Raw genomic sequence first — 18,416 nt, forward strand, 5'->3', positions numbered from 1 at the left:
CTAAGATTTCAGGTCCAGCGCAGCAAGGGGTGGTCCATCAGTGAGTCATTCCCAACTTCCTTTAGTTAGTACTTCAGGTTCTGGGAACACAGGCCTAGGAGCACAACATAAGGGCAGGAAAGGAGTGAGGTATCATTTTATCTGCCAACCAAGAAGATCACTTGCATGGATTGGAGGAAAAAGTGACCTGCCCTGGCATTTAAAAGTCTGGGATATGGAGGCTGTAAGACAGTGCAGCATGAAGATGATACTTGGTGGTGAATATTGCCATTGTTGAGTGGATTTTGTCAAATGGAAGGGATGCAGTGTAGTCCTCTGCTATCTGTCCCACCACCATAGGAGAATGGCCATGGGTAGTTGTAATTTATCTGGAACCTGTGTGGACATCCCAAAGTGTATGTGTCAGAGGATAGCAGTGTGGAGGACTCATGGTAGAGTCACTTTCAAGATGTGCGGTAAACAGCCCTTTCTTGAGGTCCTAGATCCTCAGATGGGAGAAGGACCCACACTAAATGGGTCTTGTCAGAAAGGAGCCCAGTAAAGAGCTGATGGCCATAAGACAGACTCATCTTCAGTCTGGATGCGGTGTGAGCTGCAACTGTACAGGCCTAAGGCAAAGACAGACCTTGGTGCATCCTGCTAAGGGTGTGATCGAACAGACCCTGTATTCATGGTTACTAGTCATTTTATTAAGACTTTTTTCTTTTGCCAACTTAGAGTATTGTTAGTTGTTTAATCCAAAAGAAAGTGCCCTGGAGTGTTGGGGTCCAGCCTCGACATAGGATTGGAGTTCTTAATTGGAAGCAGGGATATCTGGTAGGTGGATAATAAACAGACACAGGCTAGTTTTTGGGTACAAACCGACAGGCAATATTTCAAGGCTTAAAGTTGTGCTCTCTCTCTGTCCTCTTTTTCTCTCTTGATTGCTCACAGCTTGAGGCTGCGCACACTCTGAATTCACCTGCACACTTTGCGTTTCTTTTGTGTGCTTTTCTGTCCTCAAACTCCCACACTCCTACAGACCTCTGTAAGCTCCCCTTTCATGCACACACACTTTTTTTTTTAAAAAAGATTTATTTATTTATTATATGTAAGTACACTGTAGCTGTCTTCAGACACTCCAGAAGAGGGAGCCAGATCTCGTTACGGATGGTTGTTAGCCACCATGTGGTTGCTGGGATTTGAACTCTGGACCTTTGGAAGAGCAGTCGGGTGCTCCTACCCACTGAGCCATCTCACCAGCCCGCACACACACTTTTTACACACACCTCACACATACCATATGCACTCTCCTTTCACTCACACTCTTCTCACACTCTCTCACATTCTCTCCACTCACCTGCGCACCTCACTCTCTCTCGATTCACTTGCTCCCCACTTGCTCTCTTGCCTTTTTCTTGCCCCCGTCTTTTATTGATACTCCAAAACATTCTCAAGTGTAGTGCAAAACTTATTTCATAACCTCAGGTAGAAAAAAAAAGACGTTGTATAATCATTGCCAAATCAAATTAAAAAGAATAACAAAATTCCATAAAGAATCAAGAATTACAATTGTTCCCCAAAATTTCAAGCTTCCCCTATTCCCAGGCCTATGGCATAATAATAATAATTGCAAACGTACCATTATTTAAACTTTAACTTTTGACTTATACTTCAGAGCTCAGAGCCTCGAGGTCAGTTACTTGCATTTTCCCATGAAGCTCTAATGATAAATGACATGGGCAAAGCTGCCAGGCAGTGGCCAGATAGAGTCAAGTTAGTCATTAACTCAGCAGTTCTGCTAGCTTTCTGCTTCTGTACATTGCACACAGTGACTCTCCTAAGAGTCCAACTGTTTTGACTTAGTTTTACTACTATATATATATATATATATATATATATATATATATATATACTTTTATGTATTCTATACTTACTTATCCAAGACGCACTCTCAAGTGTGCAAAACTTACTTCATAACCCCAGTAGTTTTTTCCTTTCTCAGGGTTCCAATGTTGGCTCTATTTAATTTTCTAATAATTTCTTAAATTTTCTTTGCTAGTCAAGAATTAATGTGGAACTACCATTGTGCAGTTATTGCATTGTTTCCAAGACGAGAGCACACAGCATGCACCTGGGACATTAGGACTGTGCTGTGCTGTGGCCCTATGCCTCATTTTTTAACTGTTTAAGAGTCATTACATCAAGGAACATCAAGTTTCACAGAATTCACCAGAGCAGAAGGAGAAATAGGGAAGTCAGATATAATTGAATAATTACGCACACCAAGGCCAACTGAAAAAGCAGTCATGCACAAATGAAATCTATACAGCCCTTGTCTAGGGGACTAAGGTTAGGAGAAATGGGAACAACTGTTGTTTACAAAGAGCTGTCGAGGGCTACTGAGATGTCTCCATCCCAGCCAGCTGTAGATAGTCCCTGTCATGGTCTGCTGTCCCCAGCAATATACCCCACATTACAGGCATCTCATATCACTCTCAAATCAGTCTTAACTGGAAAGAGGTAATGGACAACTTAAATATTATTTAAAAACAAAGGAAGAGGAGAAGAGTAGTATAGTGTGATGGTTTGTATATCCTTGGACCAGGGAGTGGCACCATCTGAAGGTGTGGCTTTGTTGGAATAGGTGTGACCTGGTTGGAGTAGGTGTGTCACTGTGGGTGTGGGTATAAGATCCTCACCCTAGTTGCCTGGAAGTCAGTCTTCCACTAGCAGCCTTTGGATGAAGACATAGAACTCTCAACTCCTCCTGCACCATACCTGTCTGGATACTGCCATGCTCCCACCTTGATGATAATGGACTGAATCTCTGAACCTGTAAGCCAGCTCCAATTAAATGTTGCTTTTTATAAGACTTGCCTTGGTCATGGTGTCTGTTCACAGCAGTAAAACCCTAAGACATATAGCTTCCTTACAGCACTTTATCCTCTCGTATATTGACTTTAATTTTTAAAATTTTGACAAGGAAGGGCTTGCTGCTGAACACTTTGGGCCCTCTCTGAAAATTTACAGTCACAGTCCTTCTGAGAGATGTTATGTCAGGTCAATGAAATGGCTCAGCTCCAGAAAGTCACTGGAGCTAAGGCTATGCATGTATTTTTCCTCAGGGCACTAAAACGCCTTTGTAGATAGCTGAAAAGCTGGCTATACCTATGGATGATGGATGAAGAGCTTCCAAAGTGTCTGCAGAAGTTTTCTTTTCTTTTTAAAAATTGGATATTTTCTGTATTTACATTTCAAATGTTATCCTCTTTCCTGGTTTCCTCACCCTCCCAGAAACTCTCTATCCCATCCTTCCTCCCCCTGCTTCTATGAGGGTGTTCCTCCACTTACCCACCCACTCCCATTTCCCCGCCCTTGATTCCCCTACACTGGGGCATCTATCAAGCCTTCATAGGACCAAGGAACTCTCCTCCCATTGATGCCTGACAAGGCCATCCTCTGCTACATATGCAGCTGGAGCCATGTGTACTCCTTGGTTGATGGCTTAGTTCCTGGGAGCTCTGGTTGGTTGATATTGTTTTTCCTACGGGGTTGCAAACCTCCTCAACTCCTTCAGTTCTTTCTCTGACTCCTCTATTGGGGACCCAGTGCTCAGTCCAATGGTTGGCTTCGAGCATCTGTGTCTGTATTTGTAAGACTCTGGCAGGGCCTCTCAGGAGACAGCTATATCAGGCTCCCATCAGCAGGCACTTCTTGGCATCGACAATAGTGTCTGGGTTTGGTAATTATATATGGGATGAATCCCTTGTGGGACAGTCTCTGGATAGTCTTTCCTTCAGCCTCTGCTCTACATTTTATCTCCATATTTGCTCCTGTAAGTATTTTGTTTTCCTTCTAAGAAGGACCTAAGCACCCACACTTTGGTCTTCATTCTTGAACTTCATGTGGTCTGTGAATTGTATCATGGGTATTCCGAGTTTCTGGGCTAATATCCACTTATCAGTGAATGCATACCATGTGTATTCTTTTGTGATTGGGTTACCACACTCAGGATATTTTCTAGTTCCATGCTTTTGCCTAAGAATTTCATAATTCATCATTTTTAATAGCTGAGTAGTACTCCATTGTGTAACTGTACCATATTTTCTGTATCCATTTCTCTGTTGAAGGACATCTGGGTTCTTTCCAGCTTCTATAAACAAGGCTGCTATGAACATAGTGGAGCATGTGTCCTTATTACATGTTGGAGCATCTTCTGGTTATGTGTCCAGGAGTGGTATAGCTGGGTCCTCAAGTATTACTATATCCAATTTTCTGAGGAACCACCAAACTGATTTCCAGAGTGGTTGTACCAGATTGCAATCCCACCAACAATGGAGGAGTGTTCCTCTTTCTCTACATCCTCACCAGCATCAGCAACCCAGTTACCTGAGTTTTTGATCTTAGCCATTCTGACTGGAGTGAGGTGGAATCTCAGGGTTGTTTTGATTTACATTTCCCTGATGACTAAAGATGTTGAACATTTCTTTAGGTGCTTCTCAGCCATTCAGTATTCCTCAGTAGAAAATTCTTTGTTTAGCTCTTTACCCCATTTTAAAATAGAGTTATTTGATTCTTGGGAGTCTAATGTCTTGAGTTCTTTGTATATATTGGATATTAGCCCTCTATCGGATGTAGGATTGGTAAAGATCTTTTCCCAATCTGTTCGTTGCCATTTTGTCCTATTGATAGTGTCCTTTGCCTTACAGAAACTTTGAAATTTTATGAAGTCCCATTTGTCAATTCTTGATCTTACAGCATAAGTCATTGGTGTTCTGTTCAGAAAAATTTCCCCTATGCCCATGTGTTTGAGGCTCTTCCCCACTTTCTCCTCTATAAGTTTCAGTGTATCAGGTTTTATGTGGAGGTCCTTGATCCACTTGAACTTGAGCTTTGTACAAGATAAGAATGGGTCATTTTGCAAAGAAGAGAATAGGGCAATGGAGTTGTTGAGCCATGAAGATAACAGTTCTAATGAGATGAAAGTATATACGATTAGAAAACTGCCACATGGGGGGAAAACATGTTTTTTCCATACAGGCATATAAAGGATAGTTTAAACAATTGAATAACAATATTAAACAATAATGAGTAAGTTGAGGTAAACTCACTCCTATCTTCAAATCCTGAGAGGAGCACACAATTGCATTCCAAGAATAATACTGTTTGAAGAAACTTAGGTCACAAAACTCTTGTTTCCTTTGAGTGTTCCTGTGAGCACTCAGAATTTGTGTATGACTAAATTTCAAGATCATGTTCCAACAATGCATATGAATTCATTTTATTAAATGCCATAAACATAAAAGAAGCCCTTTTTAGCACACACACACACACACACACACACACACACACACACACACACCCCTTTACACCATTAGCACACTTGGTGCCTAAAAAAGGCAGAAAAATTCATCACCAGACCTTTTGACCTAGGATTAATATGTATGTCTAAACCATCTGATGAAGGTGCTAGGAACAAAACTTGGGTAAACAACAGCAGCAGTACTACTGAGTCCAACCTTCAGCCCCCAAATATATCACTATAATGAAAAAGATGAAAATGCCCAGTTACTCCTATCCTCTATAACTTGCAGGTGATGGAAATCTCTGCTACATGGTCACTGAAGGATTGAATAGATTTCTAAGACTGTGAATGAATTCTGCATATTGCTTCTCATTGGCAATGTTTACACAGTTCTCTTGATGTGAATCAGGACAATGACTTACTTATGTAGAGATGAATCCAGATTATGTTACAGAAAGTTCCATAATGTGACATATTCTTTAAAACTTAAAAAAAAAAGTACTTTCATTGTATGTGCATAAGTATTTTTGCCTGCATGGATGTCTGTGAGGATGTTGGAGCCGCTGGAAATGAAGTTACAGTCCACTTCTAAGCTTCAATGTGAGAGCAGGGAATTTAACCCAGGTTTCCTGAAAGAACAGCCAGTGGTCTCAATCTCTAAGTCTTTTTTTTTTTAAGATCTCTGTCTCCTTTTTTTTTTTTTTTTTTTTTTTTAATGGGACCTCTTATGTAGCTATGATCATCCTGGAACTCTGTGGACCAGCTAGCCTTAAGGTCAGAGAGATCCACCTGCCTCTCTCTCACATGCTGGGATTACATGTGTGCACCACTCCATCCAGCTGAGATATATCTTTAAAATGTACTATCTAGGAATCAGAGAATGGCATGATAATATAAGATTTAAAAAGGTGGGCTGGAGAGATGGTTGGAGTCAGTGGTTAAGAGCACTGACTGATCTTCCAGAGGTCCTGAATTCAATTCCCAGCAACCATATGATGGCTCACAACCATATTTGATGATATCTGATGCCTTCTTCTGGTGTGTCTGAAGACAGCAATGGTTTACTCACAGACATAAATAAAGTCTTTTTAAAAAGAAAAAAAAAAAGAGATTTAAACAGGAATACTAGTTGTTTTGAACACCAAGACTTCTTGGAATTTTAAAATATATTAACTACAACTAGTAAATAGTAACCTATGTTCCCATTATTCTGGTTAGTTTCTTTGCTTTGTTAATTTCATCTCTTTTAAACTTTTTAACTATACGTTTATACCTGTGTGATGGGGTGCATGTGCCAGTTACAGGTAAACTTAAAGATGTCTATTCTCTAGGTCCTCGATGTGAGTACTAGAGGTCAAACCAAACTAGTTAAGTTTAGCAGCACCTGGTGAGTGAACTCACTGGCCCTTATTTTGGTTTCAACAATATTTATATTATGTTCTGCTGTAACAATCCAAGTGTAGAATTCAGAAAAAAAAATTGCATGAGTAATGTGGCTATCCAAGAGAATTAACTTAGGTCTTCAAGCTTACCAGCCATCACTTTTATTCCCTGAGACAACTCTCTGGCATACATTTGTGTTTTTGTGAAAGTGTTAAGGACAAGTTTTAGGCTCAGAATAAAATAATAATAAAAAAGACACATAAATATCATTTTCATTCACAGTTTTATTATTCAAATTATATAGTACTCCTGTATTTTGTGATGACAATACATATAAAATGTGAAAAGGAGACAGTATTTTAAAGAAGGAATGGATCTAGTAATCTTAATCAAGCACTAGTGAGAGAGCTCAGTGGGGAAATTGAATTTGGTATGGAAAGTTATTCCTCATTTCTTAGATGACTGGGGGATGTTTTTGTCGGTGTGAATTCTTTCATGCTTTTGAAGACTACTGCTATATGCAAAGGATTTACCACATTGATTACACTCATAGGGTTTCTCTCCAGTGTGTATTCTTTCATGAATATGAAGATACTTTTTACGAGCAAAGGGTTTACCACATTGGTTACATTTATAGGGTTTCTCTCCAGTATGAATTCTTTCATGGATTTGAAGACTACTATGACATGTAAAGGCTTTACCACATTGATTACATTTATAGGGTTTCTCTCCAGTATGTGTTCTTTCATGCTTTTGAAGATTACTGCTATATGCAAAGGCTTTACCACATTGGTTACATTTATAGGGTTTCTCTCCAGTATGAATTCTTTCATGCTTTTGAAGATTGCTGTTACATGCAAAGGCCTTACCACAGTGATTACATTTATAGGGTTTCTCACCAGTATGAATTCTTTCATGCATTTGAAGATAACTATTACGTGCAAAGGCTTTACCACACTGATTACATTTAAAGAGTTTCTCTGCAGTATGAATTCTTTCATGTACTTGAAGATACCTCTTACATGCAAATGTTTTACCACATTGATTGCATTTATAGGGTTTCTCTCCAGTATGAATTCTTTCATGGATTTGAAGAGTACTGTGACATGTAAAGGCTCTACCACATTGACTACATTCATAGGGTTTCTCTTCAGTATGAATTCTTTCATATATTTGAAGATAACTGGGACATGCAAAGGCTTTACCCCATTGATGATAGTCATGCTTTGTGTCTCCAGTATTAGTTCTACCTACTTGATTACGATTCTGACGTGAAATGACTTTATCTTCATGATTATATTCGGAGTATTTCATTTCCAAATGAGTTCTTCGGTGTAGCTGTAAAGAGGATTTACCACATGGATTCCACACATAGAGGTCCTCTTCATTATAGGCAATCTTCTGTATTTGAAGATACCTGGGATGGGTTAAGCTTTTACTACTTGGCTCACATTTATCATTTCCTTTTCCCATATGACTTTGGTCACATCTCTGAAGAGAACAGGAAGAACTCAGAGCTTTACCACACTGACTGCATTCATAACATTTTCCTATAGTGTGAGTCACACTACATGTGCAAAGTGAACCAGGACAGACAGGAGGTTTTCCATGTTCCTTGTCCGCAGAGGGCTTTTCTCCAGTGTCAGTATTTTGATGTATTCCCACTGAAGCTGGAAAACCAAGTACTTGTAAACTTGTATCACATTCACCTCCTCTACTCACAAAGGGGGTGACTACGTATCTTCGTCTAATTGTTCTAGGAAAGAGATTGGTACACTGCTTCTTTCCATATGCAGAGGGACAGTTGATGCACCTATTAAAGGAAGGATAACAAATAAAAGGTGTCCACATTGCATTCACATACTTTAACTTTTTGTTCCTCATAGACATGTGGTTTAGGGATTCAAGTTTCTCCACTACAACACCTTCTTGACTCTCATAAACTCTCTCTCACACTCTACTATGGTACGTCCTACAAGTATATGAGTAACACGAGCTTCACTATGGAGGATTTGATTAAAACAGGTCTTGGACATACATTAATCCCCTAACCAATGTGTTCACATTTTCTGCATTTTCTGATACTTGAATGGTGTAAAACTAAGTGGTGGAACTGTTGTTTTTCAAACAAAATCCCAAACATTAGATTTACCAAATGAAGACTCGAGAGCCAGGTGCTGTGGTGAAACCCTGCTAGCTCAAGGGAGGCAGAGAAAACACCCAGATGACCTTCCTACTCCACCAATGTCCCAGAAGGTAAAAGCTCCTTCTGCTGCTCCATGCTCTCTTAAAAACCCTGGAACCAAAGACCCTCCTTTTTCTTTCCTGGGTTTTCTCCCTCCCTGTCAACTGGTCAACTGCTCTGCCTCTTGACCTATCATTCACTTTACTTAACACTTGTTTACAGAGAGCTCCTGGTATGTGCTAGAGCTGAGCCCTACCACAACAACAAACAGCTTTTTCCAGTTCACAATCTTGGGTTCAGAATGTGATCAAATGTCCTGCAACAAAGGACAGTACTACAACATGGTTCTCAAGTGGCTATGATTAAAGCTGTGACATCTGTTAAGGTCCTATGTCTTTTTCTTGTTTACTAAAGGAATAATTTGTAAACACTGATCAGCTACTTGACATTGAGAAATATGGTATGTGAGAATTTAATAAACCTCACAAACCTGTGCTTGGTTAAACTTTTTTTTTTCATTAAAATTTCAGGGTGCATTAAAATTTCTTCAGAGACACCTATGTATCAGCTTGCACATGAAAATTACCTTCTATGTCTTCCAGAACTTTGATGTTGATCCTCAATATTGCAGTCTTCCCACATGTAGCCTAAAACACAGTACCAGAAATGTATATTACTGGAAATTATGCAAAATATGAATTTTTGTCTTCTGTAAACCTTAGAACAAAGCCCAATTTATTCATCTTTCCTTTTAAAATTTTTTTTTTATTACGTATTTTCCTCAATTACATTTCCAATGCTATCCCAAAAGTCCCCCATACCCTTCCCCCCCACTTCCCTACCCACCCATTCCCATTTTTTGGCCCTGGCATTCCCCTGTACTGGGGCATAAAAAGTTTGCGTGTCCAATGGGCCTCTCTTTCCACTGATGGCCCAGTAGGCCATCTTCTGATACATATGCAGCTAGAGTCAAGAGCTCCGGGGTACTGGTTATTTCATATTGTTGTTGCAATCTTTCCTCTTTCTTTTTTTTTTTTAAAGATTTATTTATTTATTTATTATATGTAAGTACACTGTAGCTGTCTTCAGACACTCCAGAAGAGGGAGTCAGATCTTGTTACAGATGGTTGTGAGCCACCATGTGGTTGCTGGGATTTGAACTCCGGACCTTCGGAAGAACAGTCGGGTGCTCTTACCCACTGAGCCATCTCACCAGTCCCCTCTTTCCTCTTTCATAATCAAAATCACAGAAGAGCATCCATCCCTAACTAAGGCTTTTCCCCCTAAGTTGAAAAGTGAAGAAAATTCACATAATTACCTATACAAGTAAGGTTCCAGTAGGTTTCCAGCATCACATCCTTGTAGAGACTCTTCTGAGAAGGATCCAGCAAAGCCCACTCTTCTTGAGAGAAGTTTACATGTACATCCTCATAGGTCATTGCATCCTAAAGTATACGATGTATATGTATGTGTATACAGGGTATATATATTGAAATATATAAAGTATACATGTATATGTAATAGAAATAATGAGACTGACTGAATTATAAACGCACGTCACTGAAAATATATTTACATAATTCTGTGTGTCCAGCATATTAATTCCAAGTCAGAGAATTTCAAATGCCAGCACCAACTCTTTTTAGAAAGAAACAGTAAAGGAGAATCATGCCTCTCACTTCTGTTCACGATGAATAAGGCATTACTTAGCAGGACAAATGCCTACTAACATATACAAAGAGGTCCAAACTGAGGGGCATAATTGAGGATACATCAACAAAATTACTAACTAACCTCAAAAAATGAGGGAAAAGATGGTTGTGGTGGTGCTCACCTTTAATCTCAGACCTCAGAAGGCAGAGGCAGGGGATTCTCTAATTTCTAGGCTAACCTGTTCTATTTAGTGATCTTCAAGACAAAGGGACATAAGAAGACCCTGTCCCAAAGAAAAATACAAAAAAAGATAGAAATCTTACAGTGACTCACACAATATTTCTCCAAAGAGTTAAATGTTCACTCCAGAAATGTACTTGTCTATCAAAAAACTGGAGTGACCCTGTATAAACTATAATGCTACTATGGTATTCTTATGAAAAAGTGCACTTTTAATAAGTTAGTAGTTGACAAAGAGTTCTCAAAAAAGATTAATGAAAAAATGATCCTAAGAAAATAAAACATGAACAACAGAAACAAAAATATAATAAGGTATAAAAAGTTGACTTTATGAAGATCACTTGCTTTTGCAAAGAACCTGGATTAAACCCAGGCTTCAATTTTAGCCCCCCAACCATTCCTGGCCAAGAGAATCCAATGCTCTCTTCTGACTTCAGTGAACACCAGGGTTTCACATGGTTCACATCTATAAATATAGGCAAGAGATTCATGCACATAATTTAAAAGTTAAAAAAAAAATACCCGAATTGGTCTGACATAACTGTAGTCATTTTGTACCTAGCGTCTGTGTTGCTCATAAGGTGAAACTCAGTTCATTCTATTTAGGAGTTATTTCTTTAACTGACACTGAAACATGTTACTAATAAGCCAAAAAGTTATGGTTGAATTACTTATGCTCTATGTTTTAGGGTTTTACTGCTGTGAATAGACACCATGACTAAGGCAGCTCTTATAAGGACAACATTTAATTGGGGCTGGCTTACATTTTCAGAGGTTTAGTCTATTATCATCAGGGTGGGAGTATGGCAGTATCTTGACAGACATTTCACAGGGAGCTGAGAGTTCTACATCTTCATCTGAAAGCTGCTAGCAGAATACTGGCTTTTTGGCAGCTAGGATGAGGGTCTCTTAACCCCCCACCTCCCATGACAAACCTACTCCAACAGGGCCATACCTTCTAATTGTGCCATTCCCTGGGCCAAGCATATACAAACCATCACACTCTGTTATCTCACTGTTCTGAAATTCCCCTCTGCACTGCCTATCCACCTCTTCTCTTACTTCACCTAGGACCAATCAGCTTAAATCTTCGCTGGTAATATTTTGTCTAGTTAGCCAAAAATGCTGTAGTACTTTCGTGCCTGTCTTATAAACTTTTGAACCTGTTTTTTTCCTATAAAATGCCTGGCTTGAGAACAGACAGTTCAACAACTTGGCTCCCAAGTACTCTCTGTGGTCCTGATCCATCAGTCTGAAACAAGCATTCAATACATTTTCATCATATCTGAGACTGGTGTCTGAGTAGTCAGTTTGCGGCTAAGCCCAGGCCTCAACAAAAACATACAGAGAGCAGAGAAAATGCTATAAACCTGCAAGCCATTCATTCTGAAGATCAGTATTAATGTCATGCATGCATGATATCCTTGGTGTTAAAAAAATTATACCCTCTGCCAAAGTTATGAGTTAACATGTGGGTAAAGCTTACTTAGCACGATAACAAATGTTAGACATGTAGAAAAACACTATTCAATAAGACAAAAATATGAAGATAAAAATATCAGGCTAGAAGAATGACTTGCAAAAATACAAACAAAAAAACTACCACCACCACCAAAAAACCCTGCTTCTATTTTACTGAGCATTATATAGGAATAGAGTTTGTAATGGTGGTGATGGTGTGACTATATGATAAGGGGACTATTCATCAGTTTCAACCAAACAGAATACACGAGTGTGATGATGGTCTTAACACTTGAAGCCCAATCCCAGAGAATACCTTCCTTTAGAAAGGCTCCTAAAGGAACTGTAAGTGTCCCAATGAAGACCATAAACAGAGAAAAATCCTCAAAGACATCATCATACCTGGGAGAGTTTTCATTCAACCCACCATATTTTCACACAGCTCATAACAGACTCACATACAACCCATCATAGAAAACACATTTATCCTAACACCAAAGATCTCCATATTATGTAACAGTCCCCAAACTGCTGAACTGTCCAAAGTTGATTCGAACACTCAAGGCAATTTCTTCACTTTGACATCTTAAATTCACTGTACATTTAACCTCTGAGAAGTACGCATTCAAGTGGGACTTGTGCCTGATGGAAGATGGCCTCACCTTGGCAGGAAATGAGCAAACCTTGAGTAGAAAGCAACTGTGTAGTATGCTGCCATCCTGGCTAGTATGTTAAAATATCACAATGCAGAATTTGAGCTATAAATTCAACAAATGCCCAATAAAAAGTGTCACCATTTTTGATACCAAAGGAAACTGATGAGAATAAGTAACCATGGATGAAAAAAAAAAATCAACACACAAGACTGGATAAATACTAAACACAGTGACAACCTCTGACTTCAAAACCTCAAAAACAACTGCAATAAAAAAATTATAAAGAGCGAGAAAAAAAATAGCAGAAAGATAGACAAAAGATAGAAAATATTTCTTCCAAATAGGGAAGAGACAACTCCTCTGGATGGGATACAGGCATCCTTAATATAACCTTACTTACTTTGTCTAAGAAGAGATTAAACAATTGGAGGCTTCCAAACTCAGGTTTAAGTATGTATCTTTTCTCTGCACGGTATTATCAAACCTGCCTGCATAGCACTTCCTGGGAAAGAATAGAGATCAACAGAACATAAGAGCAAACTTAGAAAGAAAAAAAATTACACAACTAAAATAGAGTAAATGTTGATGAATGAGGCCAGGAAAACCAGTGAGCCTGGTCTTACCAACACAGGTGACTGGACCGCCAAGGCATCTACAAGCCTGTGTCGATGACAAACACTTTGCATCTGCACAGAGTTAACTGTGGACGGATCCTACTCCTGAACATCAAGTGCCAAGTGCAGAACTTGTAGAAGGCACCGGAGAAACTAGGGTTCTGCGAGTCAGCACATCTGCCTTCCCTGGACACAGGAAAAGCAGCTGAGACGCTCACTGCATGGTGACGTCAGCAACAAGGTGTTTTCACTCCAGGACCCGCGCCCCACACTCTGCGCAGGCGCAGCCCGGGATCGAAGTCAGACGTCCCGCTTCCGCTCCGGAGGTGCAGGGACCTCAGGTGAACAACGCAATCACGCCGGGCGGCGAGTCTGGCCGCCGGTTCCCGCACCCCGGGACGAACCCCACACAGTCTCCCGCGGCTCCTCCCCGCGTGGGGACGGCGGCCCCGCTCACCATGGCGTGGAGACCGAGCTCGCCCCGCTCTCCTCACAGCTCCGGGCAGCGGGTGGCAGACCAGGATACGGAACCACAAGAGCCTCCCTCAGACTCGAGCCCGAACCTTTAGTATTGGGGAACGGAAGTGCTCTCCCCATTCTGGCTAGCGGATCCACCTGGAGATCGTGATTGGCTAGTGAGGCATGAGTGACAGCTCCCCTAGACGCCGAGGGTTGTGAAGTGTCACAGCACAGTGGTTCCCAGCCCTGGCCTCCGCTCAGGCGCAGAACTGTCCCAGACCCGGAGAGAATGACATTGCCATAGAACTTGCGCCTGTTAGGGTACAGGCAGGTCCACAAGTCTACTCTTGGGGACCTAGCAAAGACTTCTGTCATCATCGCCTGCCATCACCTGCTGATGCCACCAGGAGCTCCCGGCCTGTTTCAGGATGAAAGTATCCACTCACCAGCCACCAGAGCTCTCTCCCTACTTGGCAGGCCATCTCTCTGTTCCCGGTGTGCGCTTCTTTCTCTCTCTGCCTGTCATATGTCCACTTCTCTGCCTCTATCCCTTCCCCAGGACCTCACTCCTCCACCCCCCACCCCCAATAAAGCTTTTTTACAAACAGATGCATGGTGTAATTTCTCGATCTGCCAAAGCTACTTCACCTCACTCCATTATGTTTCCTAACAGCAGGACTGCACAGTCCCTGCTCTGCTGCACTCAGGAGGCTCCTTAATCTAGGCACAAGGTCTCTAGCATACACAGATCACTAAACGACCTCAAGTGGCGTGATCCACCTGCGTCACAGCCGAAAGGGCACCCAGATTATCCAGGTCAAATTTAAACCTCCTGGTTGATATTCACCGGGCATCATCCATTTTTTAAAAAAAGACTCATCTAACTTGCTCACATTTCTCTCAGTTAAACACTGGTAGCCAAAACACTAACACATTCCCAGCCTTTAGTGGTTGCACTGGCTCATGATGCCAGCACTTGGGAAGTGGAGTCAGGACAAAAAAAGTTTAAGCCTAGTAATTCTAGGACAGCCAGGGAGGATGCACAAAGCAATCCTGTCTCAAAAAAAAAAAAAAAAAGTTTAAACCAGTTTGTTCTATAAAGCCAAACACTAACTATTCTGGCCCCCAAAGGGGATGACCAGGGTGAGAACCTGGGAGGAGAAGACAAAAATAGAAAGTTTGGGGTCAGTATGTCTTGCATAACATGATGGCTCATGTTAAGCAAGTTTATTCAGACGATATACAGCTCTGATACACTATAGGTGGAGAATGAGACAGTCAGCAGAAAGATAATTTAGCAATGTTGGCTAGAAGGACCCAGGATAGATACCTCAGAGTGAGCACACACTGGCCATGAGACTGATAACTGAAGACCGTGGTTCCCTTGACTCCTTCAAGATGCTCACTCAAGCACCAGACCAGACCTTCCCAAGTCTGCTCTTGGAGAGGTCACAAAAGCAATGTTTGAAGTTCAGATAAGCACACTCTTATTAGTTAGGCACGGGACCTTTTAAGGTCAGAGAACAAGAGCAATGGTAGAAGTGGCTGACATGACTCTAACTGAGAATGGACTGGTGAGGATTGATTTCCATCCCCATTTTGTCCTCAGTTTCCTGGTAAATTTAATAAGAATTGCTTATGAGTAGATGTGCATTCTCAGCATTTAGTGTAGATATGGCTGACTTTTATACAAATTTTAAATTTGTGGTTCTTTTAAAATTCTTAAAAGTTTAGTTTTAAAGATAAATAATAACATAATTAATCCTTTCTTTGTAACTGCATATTTCTGTCTGCCAGGAAGAGAAACTGGCTGAGAAAACTACTTTGCTTGCTTACACTTTGTTAATTAAAACTAGTTGCTTGAGCCGGGCGTGGTGGCACACACCTTTAATCCCAGCACTCGGGAGGCAGAGGCAGGCAGATTTCTGAGTTTGAGGCCAGCCTGGTCTACAGAGTGAGTTCCAGGACATCCAGGGCTACACAGAGAAACCCTGTCTCGAAAAACCAAAAGAACAAAACAAAACAAAACAAAAAAAACCCCCAAAACCCAAAACAAGTTGCTTAGTTATGAATGCATGTGGGTTCTTGGGAATAATTTTTCTTTACCTGTATTGTGCAATGTTATTTCTTGTAAAAGTATTGAGGAACATATTGTTTATTCATAGTCATTCACTAGAAGAAAACTAAAATGCAATCTCACTGTAATTTTATACTGCTTAAAAGATTTTGCTGGGAAATATAAGTCATGGGATAAAAAATAAAGTTGTTTGAACTTTGTTCCTTCCATCCTTCTGTATGTATGTATACGCATATATCTTTGTATGTATGTATATGTGTAAAGTTTGTATGAGAGTGTGTTGTAACTTTGTTCCATCAATCAAATCTGTGTGTATGTATATACATAAAGCTTATCTGGGTGTATGTTGGAACTTGTTCCATCTGCCAATTGTATGTATGTATGTATGTATGTATGTACATATGTGTGAAATGCTTGTAATCTGCTTGTTGGCACTTAATTCCATTCACCCACTATGTATGTGTGTATATGTGTATATGTGCATATGTGTATATGTGAAATGCTTGGAGCCTGCTTGCTAGAACTTTGCTTTATTTATTCTATGTGAAACTATGCATATGTCCGTCTGTATGTTTGTATGTATGTAAGTATACATTTGTATGTATGAAGTTATTGGAGTTTGCCTTTTGCACCATTTACTCACTGTGTATGTATGTGTATGTGTGTGTGTGTGAATTTTCTCTTTCCTTTACTTTCTTGCTGGCCCCAAGGAGTTAAAAGAGTTGGGAGTTTTTCACTAGCCACAGGCAGTGCCAGCCCCAATAAATTAAGCTTTGTTCCCTCAGAGAAAAGTCTGTTAAATAATTTCTCTAGTCACTGGCTGCCATAGGGAGCCCCTGTTGGTATCTGTACCAACCTCTATCAGCTACTCTCAGCTCTGACCCCTACCCACTACCTGCCTTGGTTTACTCGGAGTTGCCAAAGTTGGGCATTAGCAGACTGAGTGAAGGCTGCAGCTGAGAAAGTTTCAAAGGAGAGTAGTTCTCAAAATATGATAACAAACATCTGAGGATAGCATGGTATATGGTCAATGCGACCTCACTCTGAGCCAAATTATTTTCTGTGTCTTATGGTCAGGCTGCTTCTTCTTCTTGTTCTTGTATCAGCAATACGGGATTGCTGGTAGGGCTGAAGCAAAATGGCTATAGTTATTTCTAAGATGTAATGCCAGGGAAAAAGTTAGAAAAATACACTTCAGCAATAGAAAAAATTGTAGATTATTGAACCTACTCTTATAGACCTTGGTATATTAATACAAAGTCAAGGTTATATTGGCTACATTTGTGTAGATCTTTGTATATTGATGCAAAATTAAGGTTATATTTGGTTACATTGGTATAGATCTTTGTAAAGTGATACAAAATTTAGGTGGTTTGGCTATAACACACAATGTATCATCTTCTTTTAAGGTATCATACCTACATAATTCTTTTTTTTTTTTTTTTTTTTTTTTTTTTTTTTTTTTGGTTTTTCGAGACAGGGTTTCTCTGTGTAGCCCTGGCTGTCCTGGCACTCACTTTGTAGACCAGGCTGGCCTCGAACTCAGAAATCCGCCTGCCTCTGCCTCCCGAGTGCTGGGATTAAAGGCGTGCGCCACCACGCCCGGCTACATAATTCTTAAAGTGCAATGTGAAGTTCCACTTCCCTTGAAATCTACTATTACAAATTCTTTAGAATAAGTAAGAAATGTAAGTTAATAGTAAGGCAGCCAAAATTGTGTGTTTGTTAAGTACTAGTCTAGTTAATCACTGATGTTTTCAAAGTTAATCAGATAGTAAATAGCTACAAACAAGCAACATTTGTCTATTCAAATATACTGAGATAGTTAGATGGTCTTCAAAACCATCATAGATCCGTACAATTAGGCATTTAAAGGTGTTTTTATTAATTCAAGGGCTTTTTCTTGACAATGAGATTTTTCATTTCTTAGCAGCACCCCATTCTACTTCAAAGAAGATGATGAGCATAGAAGAAACTCCTTATGGAATTTGCTTCAAATATGGCAAGCTAGCCACTGGCCAAGAAACTGACCTTACTTCAACTGCTGGCAGTATGTTTTTCCAAGCCATGGACAAACAGGACACAAAGAAAGTTGACTGCCAAACTACCAGGATAAGGTAGAGAAATTCTTTATAATTCTTGCATCACAGAAGAATCTACCAGATATTCTGGACCAGTAAGTCAAAGAGATAAGAAGCTCCAACATTGCTGTGGTATCTTAGATGACAAAAAGGTAAGAAATCTGATCACATGGTGAACCTGAAGATTGTGAACTGGAAAAGCCTGTTTCTTTTTGTGGTGTGGCACAACCTTAGCACACACCTTTACTCCACGAGTGTGGCAGGATATTTCATCACTTTATGAGACTGTGCACTAGAAAAAACTGTTTCAAGCTGTGGTG

At 40.2% G+C, this 18,416-nt stretch overlaps 1 protein-coding gene across 3 annotated transcripts; it reads right to left on the reverse strand.

Moving 5' to 3' along the window:
- Positions 1-6,923: 6,923 nt before the first annotated feature.
- LOC110283805 (uncharacterized) lies at positions 6,924-14,650 on the reverse strand. 3 transcript variants are annotated; one of them, XM_029471098.2, is made up of 5 exons: positions 13,489-13,930; positions 13,266-13,367; positions 10,174-10,300; positions 9,442-9,502; positions 6,924-8,483 (listed from the first exon to the last, which is right to left on the reverse strand). In XM_029471098.2, exons 3-5 carry the CDS (start codon positions 10,292-10,294, stop codon positions 7,118-7,120), a joined length of 1,548 nt encoding a protein of 515 aa, XP_029326958.1. In that variant the 5' UTR covers positions 10,295-10,300; positions 13,266-13,367; positions 13,489-13,930; the 3' UTR covers positions 6,924-7,117. The 3 variants fall into 3 exon arrangements, with proteins under 3 accessions (XP_029326958.1, XP_021004975.2, XP_029326957.1); XM_021149316.3 differs by lacking the exons at positions 13,266-13,367; positions 13,489-13,930 and adding an exon at positions 13,937-14,650; XM_029471097.2 differs by lacking the exon at positions 13,266-13,367.
- Between the last annotated feature and the right edge of the window lie 3,766 nt (positions 14,651-18,416).

The sequence above is a fragment of the Mus caroli genome, unplaced genomic scaffold (genome assembly GCF_978045245.1).
Source record: "Mus caroli unplaced genomic scaffold, Mus_caroli_1 scaffold_18, whole genome shotgun sequence".
NCBI lineage: Eukaryota > Metazoa > Chordata > Mammalia > Rodentia > Muridae > Mus > Mus caroli.